The 25,708-nt window shown below is 36.7% G+C and overlaps 1 protein-coding gene and 1 long non-coding RNA gene across 3 annotated transcripts in view; both read left to right on the top strand.

Moving 5' to 3' along the window:
* Positions 1-20,299, top strand: part of itgb1a (integrin, beta 1a) — a 34,554-nt gene extending 14,255 nt beyond the window's left edge. Inside the window, exons 2-16 of one of the 2 annotated variants that reach the window (XM_060869634.1) lie at positions 3,380-3,446; positions 3,799-3,884; positions 5,123-5,342; positions 5,465-5,635; positions 8,103-8,341; positions 8,945-9,100; positions 9,197-9,292; positions 11,075-11,164; positions 11,272-11,412; positions 11,646-11,848; positions 12,227-12,465; positions 12,569-12,791; positions 13,656-13,882; positions 14,390-14,556; positions 17,738-17,815. In XM_060869634.1, the coding sequence (XP_060725617.1) occupies positions 3,380-3,446; positions 3,799-3,884; positions 5,123-5,342; positions 5,465-5,635; positions 8,103-8,341; positions 8,945-9,100; positions 9,197-9,292; positions 11,075-11,164; positions 11,272-11,412; positions 11,646-11,848; positions 12,227-12,465; positions 12,569-12,791; positions 13,656-13,882; positions 14,390-14,556; positions 17,738-17,815 (2,403 nt within the window). Of the gene's footprint in view, positions 1-3,379; positions 3,447-3,798; positions 3,885-5,122; positions 5,343-5,464; positions 5,636-8,102; positions 8,342-8,944; positions 9,101-9,196; positions 9,293-11,074; positions 11,165-11,271; positions 11,413-11,645; positions 11,849-12,226; positions 12,466-12,568; positions 12,792-13,655; positions 13,883-14,389; positions 14,557-17,737; positions 17,816-18,811 lie in introns of those variants that run through there. The other variant, XM_060869635.1, reaches the window with a different exon arrangement.
* A 570-nt stretch (positions 20,300-20,869) lies between these two features.
* LOC132845248 (uncharacterized) lies at positions 20,870-24,013 on the top strand. The gene is made up of 2 exons (XR_009648405.1): positions 20,870-20,967; positions 23,769-24,013. It is a non-coding gene; the product is annotated as an uncharacterized LOC132845248 (long non-coding RNA).
* Positions 24,014-25,708: the final 1,695 nt, after the last annotated feature.

Consider the following 25,708-nt stretch of genomic DNA (forward strand, 5'->3'; position numbering starts at 1 on the left):
TTTAGGTTGCTCGGGAACACATTTGTCAGTTTAGAAGATTATCATATATTAGTTGGTAGAATAAAATTAGTGTAACATTTCCACTGACTTTTAGAATTCTGTGAAGTTGAGACCCTGTTGGAAAAAAGAAATGCAATAAAATTTGGCATTCATTTAAGCTGATTTGTGCTGAGGATTTGATTTTCAAGAAATTGTAAGTAAGCCCGAGACTCGAACCCCCAACCTTAGGGTTAGGAGTCAGACTCTCTAACCATTAGGCCACAACTTCCCAAAACTTGGTTAAATTAAATTAACAGTAATGCTACTATCCAAAAGCTTTTGGTTTTTAATATTTTTATCAGTGCAGTGATTAAATATTACATTTTTGGAATTTAATATCTTTAACATGCTCTTACCTGCAATAGATGTAGAATCATAGCATTTCACCAACATTAGTGGCTCTTGTAAAGAACCGTTTGACAGAAAGCAGCATTGTTTATGGTGTGTCAGGTGTGTAAAAGATTAGACAAAGTGTATGTGAATTTGAGCCAATTACCATTTCAGTTTTCTCTGTACCACAGACCCTGTAGTTTTTTGTGTTGTGTTGAAAATTTAGAGCACTTTTTTCAACATAAAGGATGTGCAACCATTTTGTCCTAAAACATTGATTGGTTTCATTCAGAATGTGTAAAGGTCATGTGATGAAAGTGTGATTTCAGATATTTAGATCAGGTTTGAATTTTGTGAACATAACATAACAGAATTGCAACTAGATTTGTAAAGTTCATCGTGACAAACTTTGATGTTGGCTTTGATTAGGCAAGTATTCGCAAAGGCCGGTGCTTTTTGGAGGCGAGTGGACATAAGGGACAGTGTTACTTTTGGAGGCAAGTGGACAGAAAGATAGGGTGTCAAAACATTTGGAGGCAAGTGGAGACGAGCATGTGACGTCATCCAAATACTCCTGAGGAAGTTCCCCTCATTGGGCTGAGTGTTTTGATATATCACATGCCCATGTTGTGCAAAAATTTTTATTTTCACGTGACATCATGTGAAGTCATCAGAATACATGTGAGGAAGTTCCCCTCATTGTTCTGAGTGTTTTGATATGTCACATGTCCATGTTGTAAAAAGTTTTTTGATTTTGCATATTTTGGGGGCGGGGCTGCGGCACAAGCGGAAGGCCAGTCGGTACACCAATTTAAAAGTTTGTTCAGAGTATCACCCTAAAGGAGCTGGCCGAGTTTGGTGTAGATAGTTCGAAAGCTTGCCGAGTTATAAACCTCCAAAGTTTATACTGGGAGTCTACGGGAAAAAAGGCCATTTTGAGACCTGGTACCGGAAGTACCGGTACTCGGATCACTTAGAAAAGTAATAGCAACAAACTTCAGACCAGGGTCTATAACATATCCGAATTTGGTGCATGTGGCTCGAAAGCCCTAGGCCGCATTAATAAATTTTATAAATTTTTGTCTAAGCTGAAATAGGAAAACAGAATTATGTACTTCTACAAAGCTAACATAATAAAAATATTAGGTATCACCCCGTGTAGTTCTGAGAATGTTATATCGGTCGGTATTAAGTCACATACTTATGTAACCTGTGGTGGAAAAATCTGCAAAACAGAAAACTTCAGCCACATAACGTTGTCCCAGTAACACGTGTTTTATGCCATAGTGACATGTCTGTGCTAAAAAAGAGTGAACTATTTCAGGCTAAGGAAAGAACTGCAAGCTCTTTCTCTGAAATGCAGTGTAAAAAAGGAAGCAATGAAACCAGTACTGGTTCATATGAAACTCAGAATAGAAAAGCAGCGCTGCTAGGTGGAGGTTTCTAAAAGTGACTTATATTTATTACACTGTTTAACTCACCTCTGACCTGGAAGCAGAGTGTCATGTGGTTTGGGGAGAAGCTATTTATGATCTGTTCTCATACAGATTATTATCTGTGAATGGGCAGTCACTTATGCACACTACAGTTCAATAATGCCGTTAGTTCAAAGATTTGATGTTCAAGATTTTCAAAATGTAAGTTCGCAAGCATTTCATTGTTACTTTTGTTTAGTGAGTGATCCTGCAGTGAACAACACATTTCAATTCTGTTCTAAACACTGCACATAAATTACACTTCTAGTGTCAATTGAGACCTGTGATCACACTGTAACAATGTAGTTAAGAGGGAAACCGGACTTGAGTTCTGGTTTGAGTTGAGTGTTTTTTTTTTTAAAACATCAGTTGTTTCATAGCTCTGTTTGATAATAGTGATACCATGAGGCCACTTGTCATTCTGCTTGGAAACTCTGAGTTAATAATACTGTAAATAGCTACGGTTCTTGCTGTTGTTATGGCAGCTGGGTTCGTGTTATCATTTGACATAGTTTTGCCATATACATATGTTATAATATAAAACATATAACATGTTTTATATCATGCATTGCACTACAAGTATTTCTTTGATTGAAACACTTACATATTTTTGGTCCGATACTAATACCAGGGCATTAAATTAATGCTGTTTCTATTTGACGTTACAACATTATGTTCAGAATAAATAACTGACCACCACTGTATGCATTGTTGATGACAGTAGTTGCTCACAGAAACATATTTGGCATTTAGAAATTGTGCCAAATAGCCTAACTTTTAAAGTGTTGAAAAATAATAATGTATGCTCGAAATGAAAAAACTATACATTTACAGCAAAAGCAAACTTTGGAACAACATTTCATCTTTAACATTATTCACTTCCCTCTGTTTAGAAATTTGAATGTCTTTTTTTAATGCAGTTCAATTTTATTTGTATATGGCCTTTAAGAATGGTCACAAAGCAACATTACAGGATATAGAATTATAAATGTAAAATTATCCCTAATGCCAGAGCAATTTCATATATTCATACTCATAGAAAATGAATTAATTGATTAAATGAACTGCAGGAACAAAGTCTATAAGTGTTTCTTTTTTATTTACTTTTTATTATTAACATTAGCAATTAAACAAAGATCAGTTATTTGATTATGTTCTTTAGTCATTTTACATCGTCATGTATTACTTACTGTGTTATTGAGGGAATATAAGAAAATAATACAATAGTAGAAATGTTCAATAGCATGTTCTAATAACCAACAACTTCACATCTTACACACACTGTGCATTAATGTTTCAGTCATATGTTTCATTCAGGATGCCTTTCTGCATTGATCTTGTTGCCCTGTGTGTTTTTGTGTGTATTTAGTTGTATTTTTCTTTGTGTATTTTATGTCCTGTGTTTTTCAGCTACTGTTAACCTGTTACACTGTTTTTTTGCCCTTCCTTCCATCCATCCATGTATCATTATTATTTCACCAATGTAACTGTGGCTGCTATGTAATGATGTTTTTATTTTTCTCCATTTGTTTCAGATGGACCTTAAACTACTTTCTATATCAGTGTTGTTAGGAATCATATGCTACAGTAGCGCCCAGCCAGGTAACACTTAACTCTTAATAAATTGGTGGTAATGAAGTGTGGAGATTAAAGTTACTGAAATTATGTAACATACTTTTTCATCTGGCTTAGTTTAACTCCGACAAGGTGATTAACCTGGAGTTTATAATAATCACTCACAATCTGCCTATCCCACTGTTTCTCCCTCTCTGTAAGAGTGCATGCCTTTAAATGCCTTTAAACGTCGTGTTACATAGAAACCAACGTATCATAAAGTAAAGGAAAGACATCCCAGTCCCTCTCTTAAGCTCTAATTACTGAGGACCTCAGAGTTCTGAATGAAATGACGTGAGAGAAGCAGTGCTCAATGCCAGAGAATTTTTGTTTTCTGCAGAGGGGAACGAGTGCATCAAGGCTAATGCTGAATCCTGTGGTGATTGCATCCAAGTAGGGGCCAAGTGTGGGTGGTGCACAGATACAGTAAGTATTGCTCAAATGTTCAGCTTATCTGACTCATTCATTTGTCACAGAAGTTAGAGAGCCGTTAGGGGAAACAGAATTTCTTGTTTGATAATGCACAAAGCATCTTAATGACTTAACTATGTCACATAGACACACACAAATCACCTCCACATCCTGCTTATTCCAGTCAGTGAATAAATCAGGGAACATATTATGACTGCACAATGTTGATTTTATTACCAGTTGATCTCAGTGTCTAAAGTGGATTTTCTTCTCAATCCTGCTTTATTCTTCAGGTGTTTTGTAGTTGAGTGAATGTTCCAGTATCATTTAAGTCTTATGTAGTTTAAGGCCAGAATTGAGAATGCCAAGCACAGCTACTTGTGCTTTCCACGTCTGCTACACTTAATGAAAAAAATGTGCTCTGAGCTGGGCCAACAAGTCACTGTACCAGACATAGTGTCTGGTTCACATTTCAGAGCAGAGAAGCTAGTAAGATATACAGCTACAATTGTTATTAGCATGAAGTAGCAAAAATGAGATTAGCTACATTTCTTCTTTTTAGCTATATTTTGTCAAGGTCCTTGATAGCTTTCATTTCCATATATTACATGCATAACAAACATGTATGTATGTAAATAATAAATAATTATATAATAAATACATGGACATGCATGGACACCACAAAACCTCTCAAGGTGTGCTGTATCTTGCAGCAAGACATTAGCAGTAGAGTAAGTTGAGTAAGTAGCAGCAGAGTAAGTTGTGGCTCAGACTCACCTCACAACTTACTCTGCTGCTAATGTCCTGCTGAAAGAACCATTGCCATTAGGGGATACTGCAGCCATGACAGAGCGTTCTTTGTCTGCAGCAATGTTCAGGTACAGGCCAGGACTCAAGGTTTCCCAGCAGAACAATGCCCAAAGCATCACACTTCCTTCACCCGGCATGCCTTCTTATCATTCCCCAGATACTTGGCTCATACACACCTGGCCAATGACACTATGTAAAGTTGTTTCATCAGGCCAGGGCATATTATTTCATGGCTCCAGTTCTGATGCTTGGTTTGCAGCTATGCAGCCCCATAGACAACACTGTGTGTTGTGAAGTGCCTTTCTATCATAGCCAGCATTGCAATTTTGCTATTTGGATCTTCTGGATCTTTTGGATCTTTTGCTAATGGATACTCTGTAGGGTCAGACCAGATCGGTTAGCCTTCTTTTACACTTGTTTACTAATGATTTTGGCTTTTTCAGGAGTTCCTGAAGCAGGGAGAGCCTACGTCGGCACGCTGTGATGAGCTTGAGTCCTTGAAGAAAAGAGGCTGTTCAGTGTCCATGATTGAAAACCCTCAAGGGAGCCTGAAAATCCTCAAAAACAAACCTGTGACCCACCGCAAGAAAGGAGGCGAGAAACTCAAACCCGAGGACATCACCCAAATTCAGCCCCAGAAACTTGCAGTCAGCCTAAGATCTGGTGGGTGTTTCAACTACAATTCAGATCATATAAATCAATAATTCTGTAGTTATGGCTCACACATATAATAAAGTACAGTATAAATGGTGAATATTTGTGTGTCTGAATGTTTCTTTGTGTAGGAGAGCCACAAACAATTAATCTAAAGTTTAAAAGGGCAGAGGACTATCCCATTGACCTGTACTACCTTATGGACTTGTCCTACTCCATGAAAGATGATCTGGAAAATGTCAAAAACCTGGGCACCAGCCTGATGGTGGAGATGTCTGCAATCACATCAGACTTCAGAATTGGTGTGTATTAAAGTTTGAGTCTTGTTGCTTTTAAAATGTTTACCTGCTTTTGGAGAAAATGATCATTAAAGGTAGGGTCTCTGATGTTTGAAAGCCAATGTTGACATTTGAAATCACCAAAATAACCACGCCCCTAACCCAAATGGGTCCCACCCCTGTATTGATAGCTCCGCCCACACATACATACGTAACCCAGGCAACTAATGGAAAGAAATGTGTCTTTATCATAGCTGAAGGGAAGAACAATACGATTGCAGATAAACAAACAAGCAAAAATGACAAACAAGCATAATCATCAAAGGACAGCATATATATATACGTTACTCACCTATCGAGAAGGAAAAAAGCAACCTTGGCGTCTTAATATAGGATCAGCTTTCCAGCGCTGGAGAGAACTGAAGGAGCGGGAAGTTGGCCGCATACTCAAAGATTCGCGTTTCCCGAGTCAATAACTCCTGAGCTAAACGCTGTTACTACACAAAACACGGTTGTAGCTGCCTCTCTACATTACTACGATAGAAAAGAGGTGTTATTTGTGTAGTAACAGCGTTTAGCTCAGGAGTTATTGACTCGGGAAACTCGAATCTGTGAATATGTGACCAACTTCCTGCTCTTCAGTTCTCTCCAGCGCTGGAAAGCTGATCCTATATTAACACGGTCCTACTTCTTGCCTTATTGTAAGCCTTTCTTCGCTTTCTTTCTTTGTTTTTATCCTCCATGTCAATGTTAAAACCTCTTTCTGCTAATGTTACACATGCGCACTGAACACTCTCTCCGCCCATATTGACAAGACACGCCCCTTTCTGCTCATTGGATACACGTTTGTTTTTATTTTTGTTTTGTTTGTCGTCCCGACTCAGTTTTCTGAAGCATTTCTCAAACAACGGAGACCCCACCTTTAAGTAGGATGATGTCAAGCTAATTTTTTGTAATATTTTGTAAAGCTTTTTTTGGTGCCAAAATTGGTGACATAGGTCAACCAGTTGGCAAAAGGAAATGAAACAGCTACTTTTTTTTTTTTTTTTTTTTACATTTTTAGCAGGTGAAAAAAAGTAATTGATAAGCATCCCTGTTTTGCCATTTCCAGCTATCAGTGAAAAGATCACACACTTCAGTCATAATACAGGCAGACAATTTATTCATGTACTTTCCAAAGCAGTATACAAATCCAGACCACAAAATACACTTGGAGAATTACGAGACAGTTGAAACTTGATTCAGGAAAACCAGGAGAAAAAGCAAGAGCATAGGCTTTTCATTATGAATGAAACAGTCTAATAGGACTATAAAGATGAACGAATATGAACTAATGTGAAGTAGGGAAGAAGCAGGAAAATAGGAAGACTTCTGATTTTCTTTAGAAGGGAAAAAGTATTGATCTTATAATAAAAAATCCATCTATGTACATTGTGGATGTTTTGGTCTCTGATATATAGACTATAATTAACTGTTAGCATATAATACAAATGTATAGGCTTGCATGTAGTAAAAAAAGCACTGATTATTGCCATTGTAGTGACCACCTGTTCTTTGAGCAGTTAGTTTAGCAGATAATCTACTCATAGCACGCAAGTGAATAAACACAAAGACGCCTTACCTTACGAACACATGGTGAGTGCTGAATAAACCTCACAAGAGGTTTCTCTCAGCAAACATGCAAATACGTGGTATTTCACTAAACCTTTTGTTATTCGAGGTCTTTGAATCACAAAGAAGCTAAATGTCATTTAATATCATTTTATGTATTAAAAAAATCAGTGCTTTGACCAGGATTAACCAGAAACTTACTTAACTCCATAAAACTTCACTTATGTATTATTTATTATACAACATTTAGTTCTGGTCCACTAATTTGATTTGAAACCGACTTTCCAGTAGTGTTTGTATTTCCTAAAACCACACTGGGATATTTGTATATGTTTGTCAAGTACAATTTCACTCCTTAGTTTAGTTACTACACTAATGTTAATGATAACATCAGTGGACATGTTAATGTGTTAATTAGGCTTAGTGTTATTTTTTTTATTTTTGGCACTAAGCAAACTTTGGTTTTTGTTTTGTTTTGTTTTTTATTTAGAACATTTTTCTGATGTTATGCTGCCCACACTGTCAGTTTTTGAACATGTAGAGTCTTTTAGGTTTTATTACAGTTTACCCACTATAGTATTTGAATGATACTATAAGTGAGAGCATTAACAATGTGCATTATTGGTGCTTACTGTATATTTAAATTAGACCGTTTTCATACCAACTCTTAGATAAATGCATATTGTGTGCTACAATGCCTCGTAAATATAAATATAATATAAAATATAAATAAAATACAAAGATTCAATGTTCACTTTCATAGATTAAATCCATTTTTTAACAAAAATGTACACCATTTTGAAAAAAATATATATGCTTTTATATGATGTATGTGTGTGCTAAATGTTTCATTATGTGTATTTCTGAATTTATTTGTCAGGTTTTGGTTCGTTTGTCGAGAAGACAGTCATGCCCTACATCAGCACCACCCCTGCCAAGCTTCTGAACCCCTGCACCGGGGACCAGAACTGCACGAGTCCCTTCAGCTACAAGAACGTGCTGAAACTCACCAGTAATGGTGAGCAGTTCAACACACTGGTGGGTCAGCAGCAGATCTCAGGCAATCTGGACTCTCCAGAGGGTGGGTTTGATGCTATAATGCAGGTCGCTGTGTGCGGGGTAAGTGTACACAACTTAACAACTTTTTTGTCTGGATTCTTTAAATTCTTTTTAAATATTATTTGATATTTATTTTAAATAGTTGCAATGCCAGACAAGGGATTTAACATTTTTAGTGAAATTATAAGTTAAAAAAAAGAACTCCAATGAAATACTCTAGAATGAAAAACATTTTAATAATACGTACAATATATTTGTGACTGTTTATTTAGTTGATTAAATTTAGATCACTTTAAATAGTCCCTTATAAATTAGTTATGTAATGTACCATACAGAAATATTTGATGGAACACAATTCACAACACACAAAACACAAACACAATATTTCTTTATTTAATTACTAAAAGTGGGTAAATCTGTTCAAAAGGTTTTTAATGTGCAGAGTAAATTTGATCTAATAGTAAATGTATTGCTTGGTCTCCTATTTCCAACATGATGTGAAAGAATGATATAGCCGGTCTGTTGGTTTTGGGAGAGGAAACTGTATTTGATTTTTGTGTGAATATGATTAATACAAAGCACATTTTGTAATATATTTTCTTTCTTTCTTTCTTTTTTCTTTCTTTCTTTCTTTCTTTCTTTCTTTCTTTCTTCCTTTCTCAGGAGCACATTGGCTGGAGAAACGTCACTCGTTTGCTGGTGTTTTCTACAGATGCAGGTTTCCATTTTGCCGGAGATGGAAAACTGGGTGGAATTGTGCTTCCTAATGATGGCAAATGTCACCTTGAAAACAACATGTACACCATGAGCCATTATTATGTATGTAGTTTGTGGAATATACATTCCATGCGTAGTGATATTCAAATGATTGTGTATTTGTTTATGGATTTATTGCTTTATAAATCTATTTGACAGGATTACCCATCAATAGCACATCTGGTGCAGAAACTAAGTGAAAATAACATCCAGACCATCTTTGCTGTAACAGAGGAATTTCAGCCTGTTTATAAAGTATGCTTTTTTCCTTCACTTAGCTCGGTGTGTATGTGTGTCTGTGTGTCTGTGCATGTGCGTGTGTGTGTGCGCATGTGCATGTGTGTGTGTGTATCTGCATGAATATACTTTGCATATGTTTGATTATGGTTTATTTTACTTCTCTGTTTCTCACTGGGTTAGTAAAAGTCCATCTTTTTGAAGTTTTGAAACACATATTTATGACCTCTGCCTCTGTTCTCATGTTCTTATGACTTTCTCCCATGCTGTTTTTACGGAATCTAACAAAATAAGGTTTATTTTACTTTGCTTTTTACTTTATTTTACTTTAGTGGCATTATTTAACACAACATTAGAAAACATTGTACTTCAGTATTAATAAAATTTTTTAATTAATTAAGTATTAATTAAAGTAAAACTTGTCACTTGTAGTAATTGTGTTTTTTAATAAACCAGATATGCCAGCCAATGTTTATTACATTACTGACTAACTTAAGCCTACAATAACCAGATAAACCAAATCCCTGTATGAATCAGAATTCAGAAATCAGGGTTAATTCATCAAAACTGATCCTGAAATTAATTATTTACTGCTCATTTGCTTTACTTTGGACATTTAGATGTCATGGATTTTAGAAATATTTTTTTCCAACGTTTTAAGAATTTTGAATTAAACGAACTTTAAATTTGTTACTTCATGCTGTTAAAGGTGGGGTCTCTGTTGTTTGAGAAATGCTTCAGAAAACTGCGTTGGGCCGCCAAACAAAAAAAAAACAAAACTAACGTGTAGCCAATGAGTAGAAAGGGGCGTGTCTTGTCAATATGGGCGGAGAGAGTGTTCAGTGTGCATGTGTGACATTAGCAGAAAGCGTTTTAACATTGACATGGTGGCTAAAAACAAAGAAAGAAAGCGAAGAAAGGCTTACGATAAGGCAAGAAGTAGGACTAACAGAATACGGCTTTCTATCAATTAAAGTTCAGAATATTAAATCAATCAATACACTTACTTGCGTTACTGCAAGTCTTTGTGCCTGAAAAATGCGCACACACTCCAAGTCTTCTGTTTCCATGTTATCGGCAGCAACGTTACAACCTCTGCCTCTAACATTGGCTCTGCCTCGGGTTCTAGGTGTTGACCGTATGCTTCCGCGTGAAATGGAGATAATCCTTTCACGGTACAACACACAGTACTACAAAAACACATTTGTATTACCAAAGTATTACTCATTGAGTTAATTTATTGATAAAAATATACCCTTGGTCAGCTGCCCCAACAGGTTCCTCCATAATACTTGTCTGGGTTATACTTGGGTTATACTTGTCTAGTGTATGTGTGGGGCGGAGCTATTAAAACAGGGGTGGGACCCATTTGTGTTAGGGGCGTGTTTGTGGCATGTCAACATTGGCTTTCAAACAACAGAGACCCCACTTTTAACATGGTGAATATATATATAATATATATATATATATATATATATATATATATATATATATATATATATATATAGAGAGAGAGAGAGAGAGAGAGAGAGAGAGAGAGAGAGAGAGAGAGAGATTCTCAAGGAGAATCCTCCTCTCACTCTATATTTTTTGGATAGGTGTAACTCTGAAAATAGTTTCCATATTGAGACTTGGCTTCTGTTGTGTTACAAAATGTAGACTTTCTGCCTGGAACCTGAACGTGTCATTTATAATACAAACTCTTTTTTTCAGTCAGTCCTAGACTGCAGTGTTTTATATCTGTCTCCATTTTGTGGTTCACTCCCAAACACATTTTTGAGAGCTTTTTGTCCTCCACAGGAATTGAAAAACCTCATTCCAAAGTCTGCAGTGGGAACATTGTCGGCAAACTCCAGCAACGTGATCAACCTTATTATCGATGCGTACAATGTAAGTATATCAACTTACCTATTCTGAATTGCTTCTTTATTCAGCAGTCAAGCACTCTTTGACCTTTTTTCCTTTTTATGTTATTGAATGTTATCTTTCTCCTTCAGTCTCTGTCTTCAGAGGTGATTCTAGAGAACAGCAAGCTGCCTGAAGGAGTCACCATCACATATCAATCCCGCTGCAAGAACGGAGTAGTAAGTGTTGGAGAGGAGGGACGCAAATGCTCCAACATCTCAATTGGAGATGAGGTAAGACTCTAAAAAATCTATTGTAGGGCAGTAATGATTAAATCAGTGATTTTCACTCATGTCTAATATCATCTCTTTAAGCATGTGGATTGATCTCAAATGGATGAAATGTATGAGTTTTTGGACTGACTTTGGAGTCCATGCTCAAGTGCATGCTGTCATCAAAATAAAAAAATTAGAAGAAAACGGGCAACTAAATAGGTTCTATATTTTTACTGTTTGTACTACTACAGGTCTCCTTCAGCATAAACATTACAGTTAATGGCTGCCCCAAACAAGGCAAACCTCAGATCCTAAAGATCAGACCTCTGGGCTTCACTGAGGAAGTGGAGATCAAACTGAGCTTTATCTGTGACTGTGAGTGCCAGAAGAAAGGTATTGCGAACAGTGACCTCTGCCATAATGGCAATGGCACCTTCGAATGTGGTGCCTGCAGGTAACAGTCCACTAACACCAATAATTTACATATAACCTAAAATATCTGCATAAAGATATGTTTTATAGGAAATGCACCTAGTGCATTGTGCTGCATAATGAGCAAGTGTACAGGTCTTCCTGTTACAGTGACTGGAAGTGCATATAGATGTATAGATAGATTAGATAGATATATTGACCTCTGAGGGAAATTAGCGACGAACTGAACTTTAGAGCGACAAAAGGCACTTTAGAGAAATTTAAACTACACATAAGTAAAATTCATTGTGTTTTGTAGACGATCAGGAATAAATTAAAATGCCTGATTATAAGATCGCACCATTAAATGCAATAACTTACAAACATCTGCTCAATGTTGAGATTCTTTTTTTGTCTCTAGGTGCAATAAAGATCGTATTGGCCGAGAGTGTGAGTGCTGGAAAGACGAAGTGTCCAGCGAAGACCTGGAAAAGACCTGCCGTAAAGATAACGCCACTGATCTCTGCAGCAACAACGGCGAGTGTGTGTGCGGCAAATGCGAATGTAAGAAGAGGGACAACCCAGAGGAGTACTACAGCGGCAAGTACTGCGAATGTGACAACTTCAATTGCGACCGCTCAAATAACAAGCTCTGTGGAGGTATTAACTACTCTCTGAGACCACTTGGAGTAATGAAAGATACTGAGGAATTACCTGGACTGTATGAATTAATCTGTTATTGTCTGTCCCTGTCTGATGCCAGGTCATGGCCACTGTGAATGCAGAGTCTGCGTTTGTGATGCTAACTACACAGGAAGTGCATGCGACTGCTCCTTGGATATGTCGACATGTTTGGCCTCCAACAATCAGATCTGTAATGGCAGAGGCATGTGTGAATGTGGAACCTGTAGGTGCACTGATCCTAAATTCCAGGGACCCACATGTGAGATCTGCCCCACCTGCCCTGGAGTCTGCACTGAACACAAGTATGTGTGGAAAACCTCCATCAGGCTCTTAATAGTTGTAATCCTAACATATTTAAAAGAAATGCTTTTATCCAAAGCACATTATTTGCTTTGGATTGTGAAAGAAAATAAATACAAGGACGGATCAATTAGACAGACAAAAGAACAGACACTGATACAATATTACTGCAAGATAAAATTTTTACTGATGAAACAGAAAAATATTACATATTTATCTGATGTAAAAATACATTTTCCTCACAAATGGCTTGTTGTCTTTGTCTGTGGTATGTTTGTGTTTTTTTGTGTTTCATGTGGATGGCTTGTTCTTCAGGTTGCATTTTTCATGATGTGGTTATCCAGGAAATGTTCTAGGTCGTCCACTTTTCATTGTTACTATAGATATGTTACTGTATTAGAACAAGCACATTTATGTTACCTCCAGCACTATTTTCAGAGCCGTGATTCACATTCAATAATTGATAGGTCGTCATTCTTATATACAAATTTATATACAAATTGCGGGATTGATATACAAATTATATACAAAAAAAGAATGTGAGATCAGATCAGTTGTAATAGCATTACAGTGACTGTGGCAGTCTGTGGTGGTGAAGCAGGGACTCAGATTATAGAGAAAGTTCTCTTATGATGGTGGCGAGTTAATGATAGAATGATAGCTTAGTTTATGTGTTAGGGTGAGGAGCCTAGCGATCCCCAGAAATAGCTGGGATCTGTGTTGGAGGATAAAGATAAAGAACTTCTCAGCCTGGTGCCACAAGCCACACCCGTGAAGTGGAACAAGAATGATTAAATAAATGAATGAATGAATGAATGAAAGTTAATCACAGTCAGACATATAACAACCAGCATGTTGTTTCACAGGGCGTGTGTGCAATGCCGAGCTTTTGGTACAGGAGAAAAGAAGGACACTTGTGAGAGAGACTGCAGCTACTTCACTCTGATTAAAGTGAAAGATACAGATAACCTGCCTCAGCCTGTACAAGCCTTCCCACTCATGCACTGCAAGGAAAGAGATGCTAATGACTGCTGGTTCTACTACACCTACTCCGTCACGAACCACACCGAGGTCCATGTCGTCGATACTTTAGGTACATTTTGGAAATGGAAAATAGGACAATTTGCCAAGATTTTACACAAAAAGCAAAAAAAAAAAAAAAAAGATTTCAGCACCTAAGAAGTGAACACTGCCAGGTTTTTGGGAACCCTGTATTAATATTTTAATACTCGAATGATATATATAAAGAAAAGGTATAACAAATAAACTGAAGAATGAAGATCTATTTGTATGACAAACTTTGTCTAAAAGTAACTTAGTGCAATTGCTTATAATAATACTGGTTACAGCCTGAAAGAGGATGAATTTTATGTGTGTGTGTTTAAAATGTGGCACTCTTTTTATATTTTATTACCACAGTAACGGCAATAAAATGTAAAAAGAGTGCCACATTTTTAAACACTTCTGGCTGACAGTGGATTTTAAATGGAAAATCACTTAGCAAATATATTGTGAATGTTGGTATGTTTACTAGAACTGAAATGTGTTTTAGAAGTATAAATCTGTTGCATGATTTTTCCCATAATCCTTTATTTCTCAGAATGCCCAGCTGGTCCTGATATCATCCCCATCGTGGCTGGAGTGGTTGCAGGAATTGTGCTGATTGGACTAGCCCTTCTGTTAATCTGGAAATTGCTCATGATCATTCACGACCGCCGCGAGTTTGCCAAGTTTGAGAAAGAGAAAATTAATGCCAAATGGGATATGGTAAGAAAACGTCTATGCTTTTGGGTCTTGGATTTTATTGGATCTGATTGATTCTGAGACTTGTCATTTTTTAACGTATTAGTATTCAGTTTAGCCTTAAAACACTACAGTCCCTTGTTCTAATAAGGCTTGTTGCTTTACCTAATTGGGTTGTTTCTGCATATATAAAGATAGCAGGGTTACAATGTGCCTAAAACTACTTCTCTTTTCCCCACCTCATATCTCAACCCATTCTTCTTTCTTTAATTCATGGGAAAGTTATTTAAAGGCCAGCTGGCTTTGAATATATTTTTGGGTTAAGCCTTCTAGCAGCTGGAAAACAGAACACAGCCATTTTGGATTTGGAGAGTTTGGGTCACTAAGGTGTGGTCTGAATGGAATATATGTGTGAGGTTTGGTTACTCAGTGCTGCCCTCTGCAGGTCAGAAAATCTCCTTCCGTCTTATACTTTTTGCTTTTAAACTACAAAAAAGCTTTAAAAAAAAAAAAGAAAGTTATGCTTGAATAAGTATGGACTACCACCACTACGTTTAAACTGTCAGAAGCTGTCGTTATTGTGTTTTTTCTCAAGAAAGTCCAATATCTTGAACATTAGCAGCTCAATTCATCAAAGCTCCTCTTTAATGTAGGAGTGTTTCTGAGTGCCATGGGCAGGGCAGAAAAATTCAGAAAGCTCTAATAATAGCAACGGAAAGGCCATGGTGTCAGTTACAGTTCAGTCACTTTGTCTGTCAGGGCCTGTGATTAAACCGTCTTCAAAGGCTATGTGTGGCTAGTCATGAAATTTCAGACAGTTATATTGAGTGCTCTGGTTTTCGTCATGTTTTAAGTTGCCGTTTTGTTCCGGGAAACCTTTGTAGTTGTTTCTATTTATTGATATATTTTAAAAATTCAAATCTTTCTTTTTTTATTTCCAAAAATAATATTTGTTCTTACCTATCAAATATCATTTCAGATAACATTAGGAAACTAGCATTAGCACTGAATCTTCCTAGCACTAGCTCTATAGATGGTCGAAACAGCGGATCATCCGACCTGCATATTTTGATTTTGGCACAGGTTTTACACCTGATACCCTTCCTAATGCTACCCTCCCATTTTATTTGGGCTTGGGCCGGCACTGAGTTCTCTCGTGATGGCTCCGTTTGTTTCCTGAACCAGAATCGAACTCGGGCTCAAAACTAAATGTAGTAAAAGGTGTCAATCTCATTAATCCCACACTGCAGTAGAAAGTTAAATAGGAACTAATAAATTAGTGAAGCAGTCATTTGATTTGGCAAATCAACAGATGACTCGGAAACATACATAAAACCTTTAACTCATATAACTCAGACTCACTGGTTGCATACTTAAAACATCATACATCTGAATGTGGTTTGTTCAGATAGGATGTCTTCCAGGATTAACCTTCCTTTCTAACCAATCACTGGCCTCTGATGCCAACATTCTGTCTTCATTCCTGTATTTCTATTTCCAACTCCTGACAACTTCCCTCTCCACTTAAGCACACTTGTTGGAAGGCTGAGTGAGGCCGAGGGCCCGATCATTGATGACATCAAGATTTTATAGGCATGATTCAAACAAGAAAACATGTAAGGGGAAAACACCATCAATCATTGGTTTAGATGCACAACGCCTGCTCACCTCCTGATCAGGCTAATCTTATCCTTACCAAGGTCTACTAGAAGCTGTTTATGAGCCTATGTCTCACCAACTCGTCTCCAGTGCAAATTAAATTTATTTGTCACATACACATACATACAGGGTACGACATGCAGTGTAATGTTTTATGCAACTGTCCGGTATTAGAATAAAAAGTATTAAAAAAAAATAATAATAAAATAATAAAAAGTATAAACTATATAAGAAAACTATATTAAAAACTATATAAAAAATCTGAAAAATATTCCCCCTGTCCCTGTCATGTTCCACAAAAACAATCACCGGTAATAACAATTTCTAGCCACAAACATCTACCAGTCACGAGCATAGAAGGTCAGATAATAAACAACTCCTCAGTATAATTTCTATCACGATAGATAGATAGATCGATAGATAGATCGATAGATAGATAGATAGATAGATAGATTTGTTGAATGAGTCTGTTGAGTTTTCTCGGGTCTAAAGAAATGTACCCGACCCGAAGTGACCCAAATCACTTTTTACCCGAACCCGACGTGCATATATTTTTTTTTTTAAGAAAGACCCAACCCGAGACAAACCCAAAAAAATTAGACCCGAGTCCGACCTGACCCGTTGGCAATTTTTTTTAACCCGACTGGACTCGAATGTTGCATAACTCTACACTAAAGTAACCGCTACAGCGTGGATTCAAAATTGATTGACAGGTCTGTTTCAACGAAAATTAGCTTACTGCCAGCCACAGGTCACCAGCCACATGTCGCAAGCGGTCTTGGCAAACAGAGGAGACGTTGGAAAAGGACTAGAGTCGATGCACACACGCGAGATACAGGACTTCGGGTCCGTTCGGTAAAAACACATTCATTTTAAATTACCCGAGACCCGATGCCGCTATTATCATACCCGACCCGTGTCCGAGGCACACGTGAAACTTTTAGACCCGAACCCGCTCGGGTCTCGGGTCGGGTCTCGGGTTTTCGGATCTAAGTGACTAACAGATGTGGTAGCCTAGTGATTAAGGTGTTGGGCTACCAATCGGAAGGCTGTGATTTTGATTCCTACGTCCACCAAGCTGCCACTGCTGGGTCCTTAACCCACAATTGCTCAGTTGTATAAAAATGAGAATGTAAGTCGCTCTGGATAAGAGCATCTGCTAAATGCTGTAAATGTAATGTAACAGAAATACTTCATAATATCCATCAAAGACATTGTCATGCTCAGGGACTCTTTTAATACAAATAATATTATTCAGCTAAAATCCTGTTATGGAGGAGTTAGTACAGCAAGATGAACACATATCATGAGAATATTTCCTAGTCATCCTTTAGGTGTTAGATTTTCCACCTTATAAAGACCAGTGGCATTAATGATTTTGTGAAATACTGAATTTCAAATAAGATCCTTCCAGTAAATTCTTTCCGCTTCCTCTTCGAGCCTCATCATCATTCTTCTTGCTTTTGCTATGTGTTCTTCATTTCCTCTGCCCTTTTTTCATCTTTCCATCTTGTCAAATTCTTTCTGTGCCTTTTTCCTTCCTTAGCAAGAGAATCCAATTTACAAGAGTCCCGTTAATAAGTTCCAGAATCCAAACTATGGACAAAAAACTGCAGCTCTTTAAGTGTGTATTATTTTCTGCTCATTTCTGCATGGTCATTGTTTCTTTCTCGTGTGTGAGAGATTAGTGTTACTGATCTATGGCGTGTGATTTTAAAACTGCATTGAACTCAAATTATTGTGAATAACTTGTGATTATTTCATTATTTAAATCTTATTCATTTTTTTTTTTTTTTTATAAAATTTAAATTAGATTAATCTTTGATTGTAAACGTCTTGTTAAATTAAATTAAATTCAATGTTAGTCTGTAGGGGTGTATAGGTTGGATGATATCACAATATGATGTTGATGCAATAAACTGTACCACAATAAGCTTATGAATATATATAAAAAAGCTTATATATATATTTGGTTGATTTTTTTCCCCCTCCATAAAATGTTCATGGAAAAGTCTTTAACATTCTCACCCTTTTCTTTTTTTTAAGATCTTTTTGGCAATAGTCTGCAAAACATTATATATTATGCATATCTTCTTTTTTATTCTATTTTTTATTTAAATTTAAGGGTTTTTTGCTCACCTGTTGTTGTCCGTCAATTAACAACAACAATATTTCTCTCTTCTGTTTTTAATGCCAATTGTTTTTGGGGTTTTTTTGGCACCTCAGTATAATCATTTATTTTATTTATTCTTTTTCTTTTTTTTTTTTTTGACACACTGTTGGAAAAACTCTAATCCAAATTTCCTGCTTCTTGCTTTTTTCAATTTTGATACTTTTTAAAAACCAAATATTGTGATGTGTATTGTGTATAATGAAAGCATTATTATATATACTGAGATGTATTTTTGACACCGCACTCACTGCTGCATTGTGTGCGTTTGTGTTTTTACGAACTAATCATCTTACTGAAGCTTGTCTTATTGCATCCATTCACTCTTATATTCAGATTTTTAACAAATGACTTCGTTTTTCTGCTTTTCGGCAGAACTTAAAACTACTAAATCTTCAAAATCCTGTTGCTCTGCCTGTTTTCACATGTTCGCATTTCTACTTTTTACAGGGCGAAAATCCGATCTACAAGAGTGCCGTTACGACCGTCATCAATCCCAAATACGAGGGCAAATAATGCACATCTCCCCTGTGCATAGAGCCATATACTTTCATTTCATTTTTGAATTTATTTCTCCCATTTCAAGTTCTTTTCATTTTATTTTGTAGAACTATGCATTTCTGTTGTTAGGACACAACCTTTTGTGCCTCCTCTGTTTTATTGCAAAACCTGTACAGTGTGTAAAGACTTTATCAGCATCTGAAGCTCTTGTTTAGGGTACTTTTTATTTCCCTTGGTTCCACACATTTACCGAACATTCTCGATACTCGAGACTCCTTTTAATCTTTCAAAAGCGATGCATAAGGTATGAAGTGAACCTTTATTATGACAGTTCATAAATATCCACCCAAGTCTACATTTCTGTTAGAGACAACTAAAAAGCATCATGCAGCAGCATCATTGTGAATGTGTAACATCCGACATGACAATCAGGAATAAGGAATATTGTTTATTTGTCTTGGTGTCTTTTTATTATGCTAATGAATTTAGAGATACTTGCTTAGCATGTAGTGAAGTCATGTTACAGGCATATGTTATTTGCTGTTATGTTATATTTCAGAATATAACATAACATTTAAAACATTTTTCTGATTTGAGAACATAATCTACGGCGATTTTATGCCACACCTACAGACGCTTTGGGGCATTTCACTCATAAACGCACATGGCTTTGGTCAGATTTTCTTTCTTATTCTAATTCTCTACTACAAATGATGTTATATATCTGACATCAACCTGTAAAGATCATATACTTTTGTATGCAATCCTGAAATCAGTATGATGTCTGTCATTAAAGCCCCTAGCAAAAGAAAAATCTGTCAGTGAAAAAGAGTCAGGATTCCATCCTAACCTGCTACTTAATTACAGTTGAAAGGTATAATTATAAGAAAACTCAGATTTTCCATTTGATCAGTAAATTGTGGGTATGTCAGACTGCGTTATGATTATCAGTGTTGTTTCTCTGGCAACACAAATCTGTCATTACTTTCTGATCTACATTAGTATAAATCTTTGCATACTTATACAAGGATAAGTATCATTTTCTCTGATACAGTGACACACAATGTTATGAGGTTATCATTTATTGTACTTAAATATTTAAACCACTGATGACTTTTTTTTTTTAAAAAAACAAGAAAAAACTGTTAGGTTTGTGAACGCCTTTATGGAACATGGTTATGTGGTTAAACTTTTGATTCTGTTCTATTGTTTAAAATTATGTGCTTACTTTTAAAATGAAGATAGTTTTGACATATCTTCTGCAACTACCAAGACATAGAACTGGAAAATTCTTGATATTTGATGTATAATGCAGTATTATATTACCCAAGATGCCTCAAATCCTAGCTAGTCTTTTAATTTACAAGTGCCTTTTTAACATGTTCCCTATTGCCATGCTGTTTGGAAATTATTTATTAAAACCAACTCTTAAAAACATTGTGTCTTTATTTATTAATAAGGATTATTTAGCATTGTAGAAAAGTTTGCATCTCGCATCAGCTCAGTCTTGCAAAGTTGATGAGCATGAAGCAATTGTTGAATCAAAAGCATTTTCAAAAGTACATTTGTATTTAATAATCGTGTACAAATGAAGTGTAGTGGGGAAAGTTGTCCACTAGAGGGAGGCAAAGAGGCAAGCGCTAATATAACATTTGTCTCAGTGTAGAACTGAAGCTTCTGTAATGTTCATATATTTATTAATAAAAGTGATGTGCATGTGTTTTTAGTGTATGAACGCACAGCAACACCACACAAGGATAAATTAGACTTTAAATGTATAATCGTAGAGAAAGCAGGGCACTGGCGGTTCCGGGGGTGGGAGGCAGTGCCCCTGTGACAACAAGCTTGGACCCCCTTGTGGCCCCCCTAAATGTGGAGTGTAAAATAATTTTCATGAAGCGATCGTTGTTTTTTTGCATCCGTTATTAGACAGTGGCAATGCGGAACAGAAATTTAACCCACACATTTTCTAGAGGGACTGCTTAAAGCGGAACACAACAGTATCGTAGAACATTCATCTGCAGGTTTTTTTCTACTCAGAAATTGGTGAATGTTTTGCACGAATATCATAGTTGAAGACTTCAAGCAAAGAAGGAAATATAGAGGTGAGTAAAGTTGTTAATATGTTGTATTTGTATTAAATGCATTACAGAAGTAATGCATATGTAAATGCATAACGTTAGATCAGCTAATCTCACTTAAGTAAAGTTGGACACGTATTCACAGGTTGGAGTTTATCGAGTCAATAACTCCTGAGCTAAACGCTCTTATTACACAAATAACACCTCTTTTATATCGTAGTAATGTAGAGACGCAGCTACAACCCAATTTTCCTCAATATCAGCTTTCCTCCGTGTTGGACAAAATACACAAGTCTCTATGTGCGAACACCTAAGAGACAGATTCCAAGGGACCGTCTGCAAAGTGCAAAACCCGAAAAGCGGATACAAAAAAACAGTCAATAACTTCACTGTAATGTCACCAAATTCAGCTCACACAGCACTGATGTCCTGATAGTTATACTACAACACTTACAGTATATTACAGTGAAGTTACTGATTTTTTATAATTATGAAAAATCATAAAAATTAAACAAAAAGACTTTTCTCCCAAGTAAGTGTTGTAGTATAACTATCAGTGGTGTGTGAGCTGAATTGGTGACAGTACAGTGTATTACAGTAAAGTTATTGACCTGTATTCGCTTTTCGGGTTTTGCACTTTGTAGACGGTCCCTTGCAGGGGTGTAGATTACTTTTTTATAAAAATTTGTCCCCCTCACTTTTTTAGTGTAGAGTTGTGTTCACCACATGTTGAGGTTTTAATGGAGCAATGTATATAAATGCAGAGTGGTTTTAAAATTCAAAGAGACACGAAAGTTTAAGATTAAGTCTATACAAGACGTTCACGGCAATCAGTCACTCACTTGTCACGTCATCATCACGCGCCCACAGTACTGTAGCTCGAGTCGCACCCGCGGTCCAGCGTTCGGTTACGGATGAGCTCAAAGCGGCAAAAAACGCTTCACTCCTTTTTTTTTATAAAAATGTCAAGCAGTGTAAGTTGACATATGGTATCCGAATTGTGTTGCACAATGTTTAGTAACTCGCCCTGTGATGGGTTGGCACTCCGTCCAGGGTGTATCCTGCCTTGATGCCCGATGACGCCTGAGATAGGCACAGGCTCCCCGTGACCCGAGGTAGTTCGGATAAGCGGTAGAAGATGAATGAATGAATGAATGAATGAATGTTTAGTAACTCTGCCTGTTGCTCTTGTTGAATAATTAGCAAGTTTTAATTTAAAGGGTTATGAGGAAAAAGAGCTGCTTTGACAAACGTTATATAAACTCTTTTATAACGTCTTTTGTTTTAACAAGTGTGTTATCAAAACCCTTCAAATAAGAATAAAGATAATGTTGAACTGAGATTTTACAGCATGTTTAACTCTGCCAATTCTACATAATATCAAGTATGTGTCACTGTATGTACACGACAGAGACGAGGACGACGGATAGTGACATTAAAGATGTCATTTTAATAATAAGGAGCAGGTAAATCACACATACATACAACATAGTAAAGACGATAACCGACAATGAGTGAAGACAGTGATGATGAGTATAAATAGAGTCCGGGTGAAGACGGGAAACAAACATGGTGGATGACGGGGTGCAAAGGATGATGGGTAATGTAAAAAATGTAAATAAGGTACAAAGATGTCCTTTTAAGGGTACTGTCCCAGTGGCAAGCTGTTCTATTTCTTTCTTTCTTTCTTTCTTTCTTTCTTTCTTTCCTTGACCAACAATCCTTTCTTTCTTTCTTTTTCTTTTTTTCTTTCTTTCTTTTTTTTCTTTTTTTCTTTCTTTCTTTCTTTCTTTTTTTTCTTTCTTTCTTTCTTTCTTTCTTTCCTTGACCAACAATCATTTCTTTCTTTATTTTTCTTTTTTTCTTTCTTTCTTTCTTTTTTTTCTTTCTTTCTTTCTTTCTTTCTGTTTTATAATCATATATAATCATAACGCATATAAAGCATGATTAAAAAAAATCATGATTAAAAATAAAACCTGTCATTTACACAAGGGTTAACTGAAAGAAAAAAAAACAGATAACACTAGACATTTCGTCCCCCCTACTTTTTAAATGATGGCTACGCCCCCGGTCCCTTGGAATCTGTCTCTCAGTCGTCTGCACATAGAGACTTATGTATTTTGTCCAATACGGAGGAAAGCTGATTTTGAGGAAAATTGGGTTGTAGCTGCGTCTCTACATTACTACGATAGAAAAGAGGTGTTATTTGTGTAGTAACAGTGTTTAGCTCAGGAGATATTGACTCGGGAAACTCCAACCTGTGGATATGTGACCAACTTTACTTAAGTGCTAATCTCAATCTGGCCATTTGTTAGTTTGTGGCAGTTTGGAAAGGGATAAAATATATGATCAACAAACTCATGGTTCTGAGTTAGTTACCTAGCAAGTCAGTTATTTTCAGTAAATTAATTCATAAGCTTCTTGGTCCCCACTGCTTTTGCTCTATACTTCTCACCAAAATGAAGAGATAGAAGGACATCATGTCGTTCTTCCAAAGAAAAGATAAGGTAGACAGTGAGACAGAGCCAGATAGTTCAGGTAATAAAAAGTTCAGGTTCATAGTAATACCAACAAAATATTTTTGTATATAATTGTAGTAATAACAGCAAAAAGACATGACAAAGAGTAAAAATGAGGGTGGTAAAATAAATATATAAATACATTCTCATCAGCAAATAATGGAAAACTGAAAAATACTAAGACGGATGAAGTAATACGTGCAACTTTCTTAAAACTTAAAACTTTCTCAGTATTTATGTAAATAAACTATTTGCTGAAATGAAAAGGGTATACATACTTTTTATGTATATTTTTTCCTTTGGCAGATATCAGCAAATCCTGGGAAGAACCACCTGTGCAGCCAATGATGAATATATACCCAAGAACTCTGATGGGGGACCGGATGACAGATTGAGCAATTTAGGTGTTCTAAGTATTGAGTCAAGGGGGGCAAAGACAAATCTAGATGAATCTTTTTGCAAAAAAAACCCCACAAAAATCGTAGAATACAGTTACTGTGACCAATACTGAATATGTAATGCAAATGTAAAAAATAAAATTGAAATGCAAATACATTGTTGAATGATTATAAACATGGTATTTTGCCTGTTAATGCCTGCAGTGCAGTGCACAAAGTGATATGACAACAATAAGGTCTAAATGTAACTGGCCCCTCTAACAATACAACTGGCCCCAGCTTGGCCCCCCAGTTGAAATGGTCTAGAACCACCACTGAAGCAGGGGAGGTTGTTACACAGCGCTGCTGAACTGAAGACTTTGTGCATGCGTCAGACAACCTCAACAGGTTAGACTCGCGCATGCGCAGTACGTGATGACCTGGGAATATTTCAGGTTTATTTCTAAAAACTGAATTTCTGACCTGAATATTGAACTATAGCATGACCTTTTGTCTCATACTGACCTTCTGACAATTATATTCAAATAAACTTTCACCTAATGGAGTCATTAGATAAACACACACACACGTGACGTGACATACTCGTATGAGTGACCCATACTCAGAATTTGTTCTCTGCATTTAACCCATCCAAAGTGCACACACAGCAGTGAACACACACACACAGCAGTGAACACACACCCAGAGCAGTGGGCAGCCATTTATGCTGCGGCGCCCGGGAAGCAGTTGGGGGGGTTCGGGGCCTTGCTCAAGGGCACCTCAATCGTGGTATTACCGGCCCGAGACTCAAACGCACAACCTTAGGGTTAGGAGTCAAACTCTAACCATTAGGCCAGGACTTCCCCAATACATACATACACAGTGGTAAAAGGAAAGATGTATAATAGGAACATGAGATGAATTTGAAAGCTTTCATATAACAATCATTGATAAGCTTTTTTATGGATTACAGTTGGTTATAAATCTATTACTTAGAAAAAGACAGAAGACTGGTGTGTAAAAACAAATTACTACGTATACTGATGTGTAAGTGGCCTAGCAAAGTGCTTTGGCTGTTACCTCATTCACAAATTAATGCTAGACCAGAGTCTTGGCCATGTATAGACTGGATGCTATCAAATCAAATACTGGTATATTGTAAGAACATTTTACTCACAGAAACCAGACAGAAATATCTCGAAAAACTGAAATGCATTTTCACCATTTGCTTTGTTTTTTTTTCCTCTGATCTTGGATAGCAGGAGCTGGCCCAGTGATTTCCTTTTATTGGCTCATTGTCACCACATAGGCGGGTAAGTTGGGGGTATCCAGTATGTTAATGGGACAGCATGGCAGTTTTGCCTCTTACCTGAAAAACCACCCCTAACCAGTAAGGACTAATGTTTCTGCAGATTTCAGCAAACATCTTATAATACACAGAACTTCATGACCTGAAACTAAATATCAATACAGACTTGCTTTATATCCCTGGAGATATACAACAACCCCAAGTCGAAATTTTGTGGTTTTCCTGTAACACTTGTCTCAAACCTGACAGTGCACAAAATCTTGGGGTTGTTCTGGACAACCAATGATCCTTCTCTCCTCCTATTGTAACCTGACTCAGTCATGCAGGTTACTCCTGAACATCAGTACGACTTTTCCACAGAGGTCACGTAAGTGCTGGTTCACTTGTCAACTCAAGCTTTGCTCCTGGAAGAGGTTTACTTGTGGGTCATAAGAAAACTGCATGATTTCTTTTCCTAAATTTCAAAACTCACCATACTTCTGCATTCCCTCCGCTGTCTTCACGTAGGCAAGAAATCCAAAAACAGGCACATTTACCTGAACACACTAATAAAACCACAC

The sequence above is a fragment of the Tachysurus vachellii genome, chromosome 5 (genome assembly GCF_030014155.1).
Source record: "Tachysurus vachellii isolate PV-2020 chromosome 5, HZAU_Pvac_v1, whole genome shotgun sequence".
Classification (NCBI taxonomy): domain Eukaryota; kingdom Metazoa; phylum Chordata; class Actinopteri; order Siluriformes; family Bagridae; genus Tachysurus; species Tachysurus vachellii.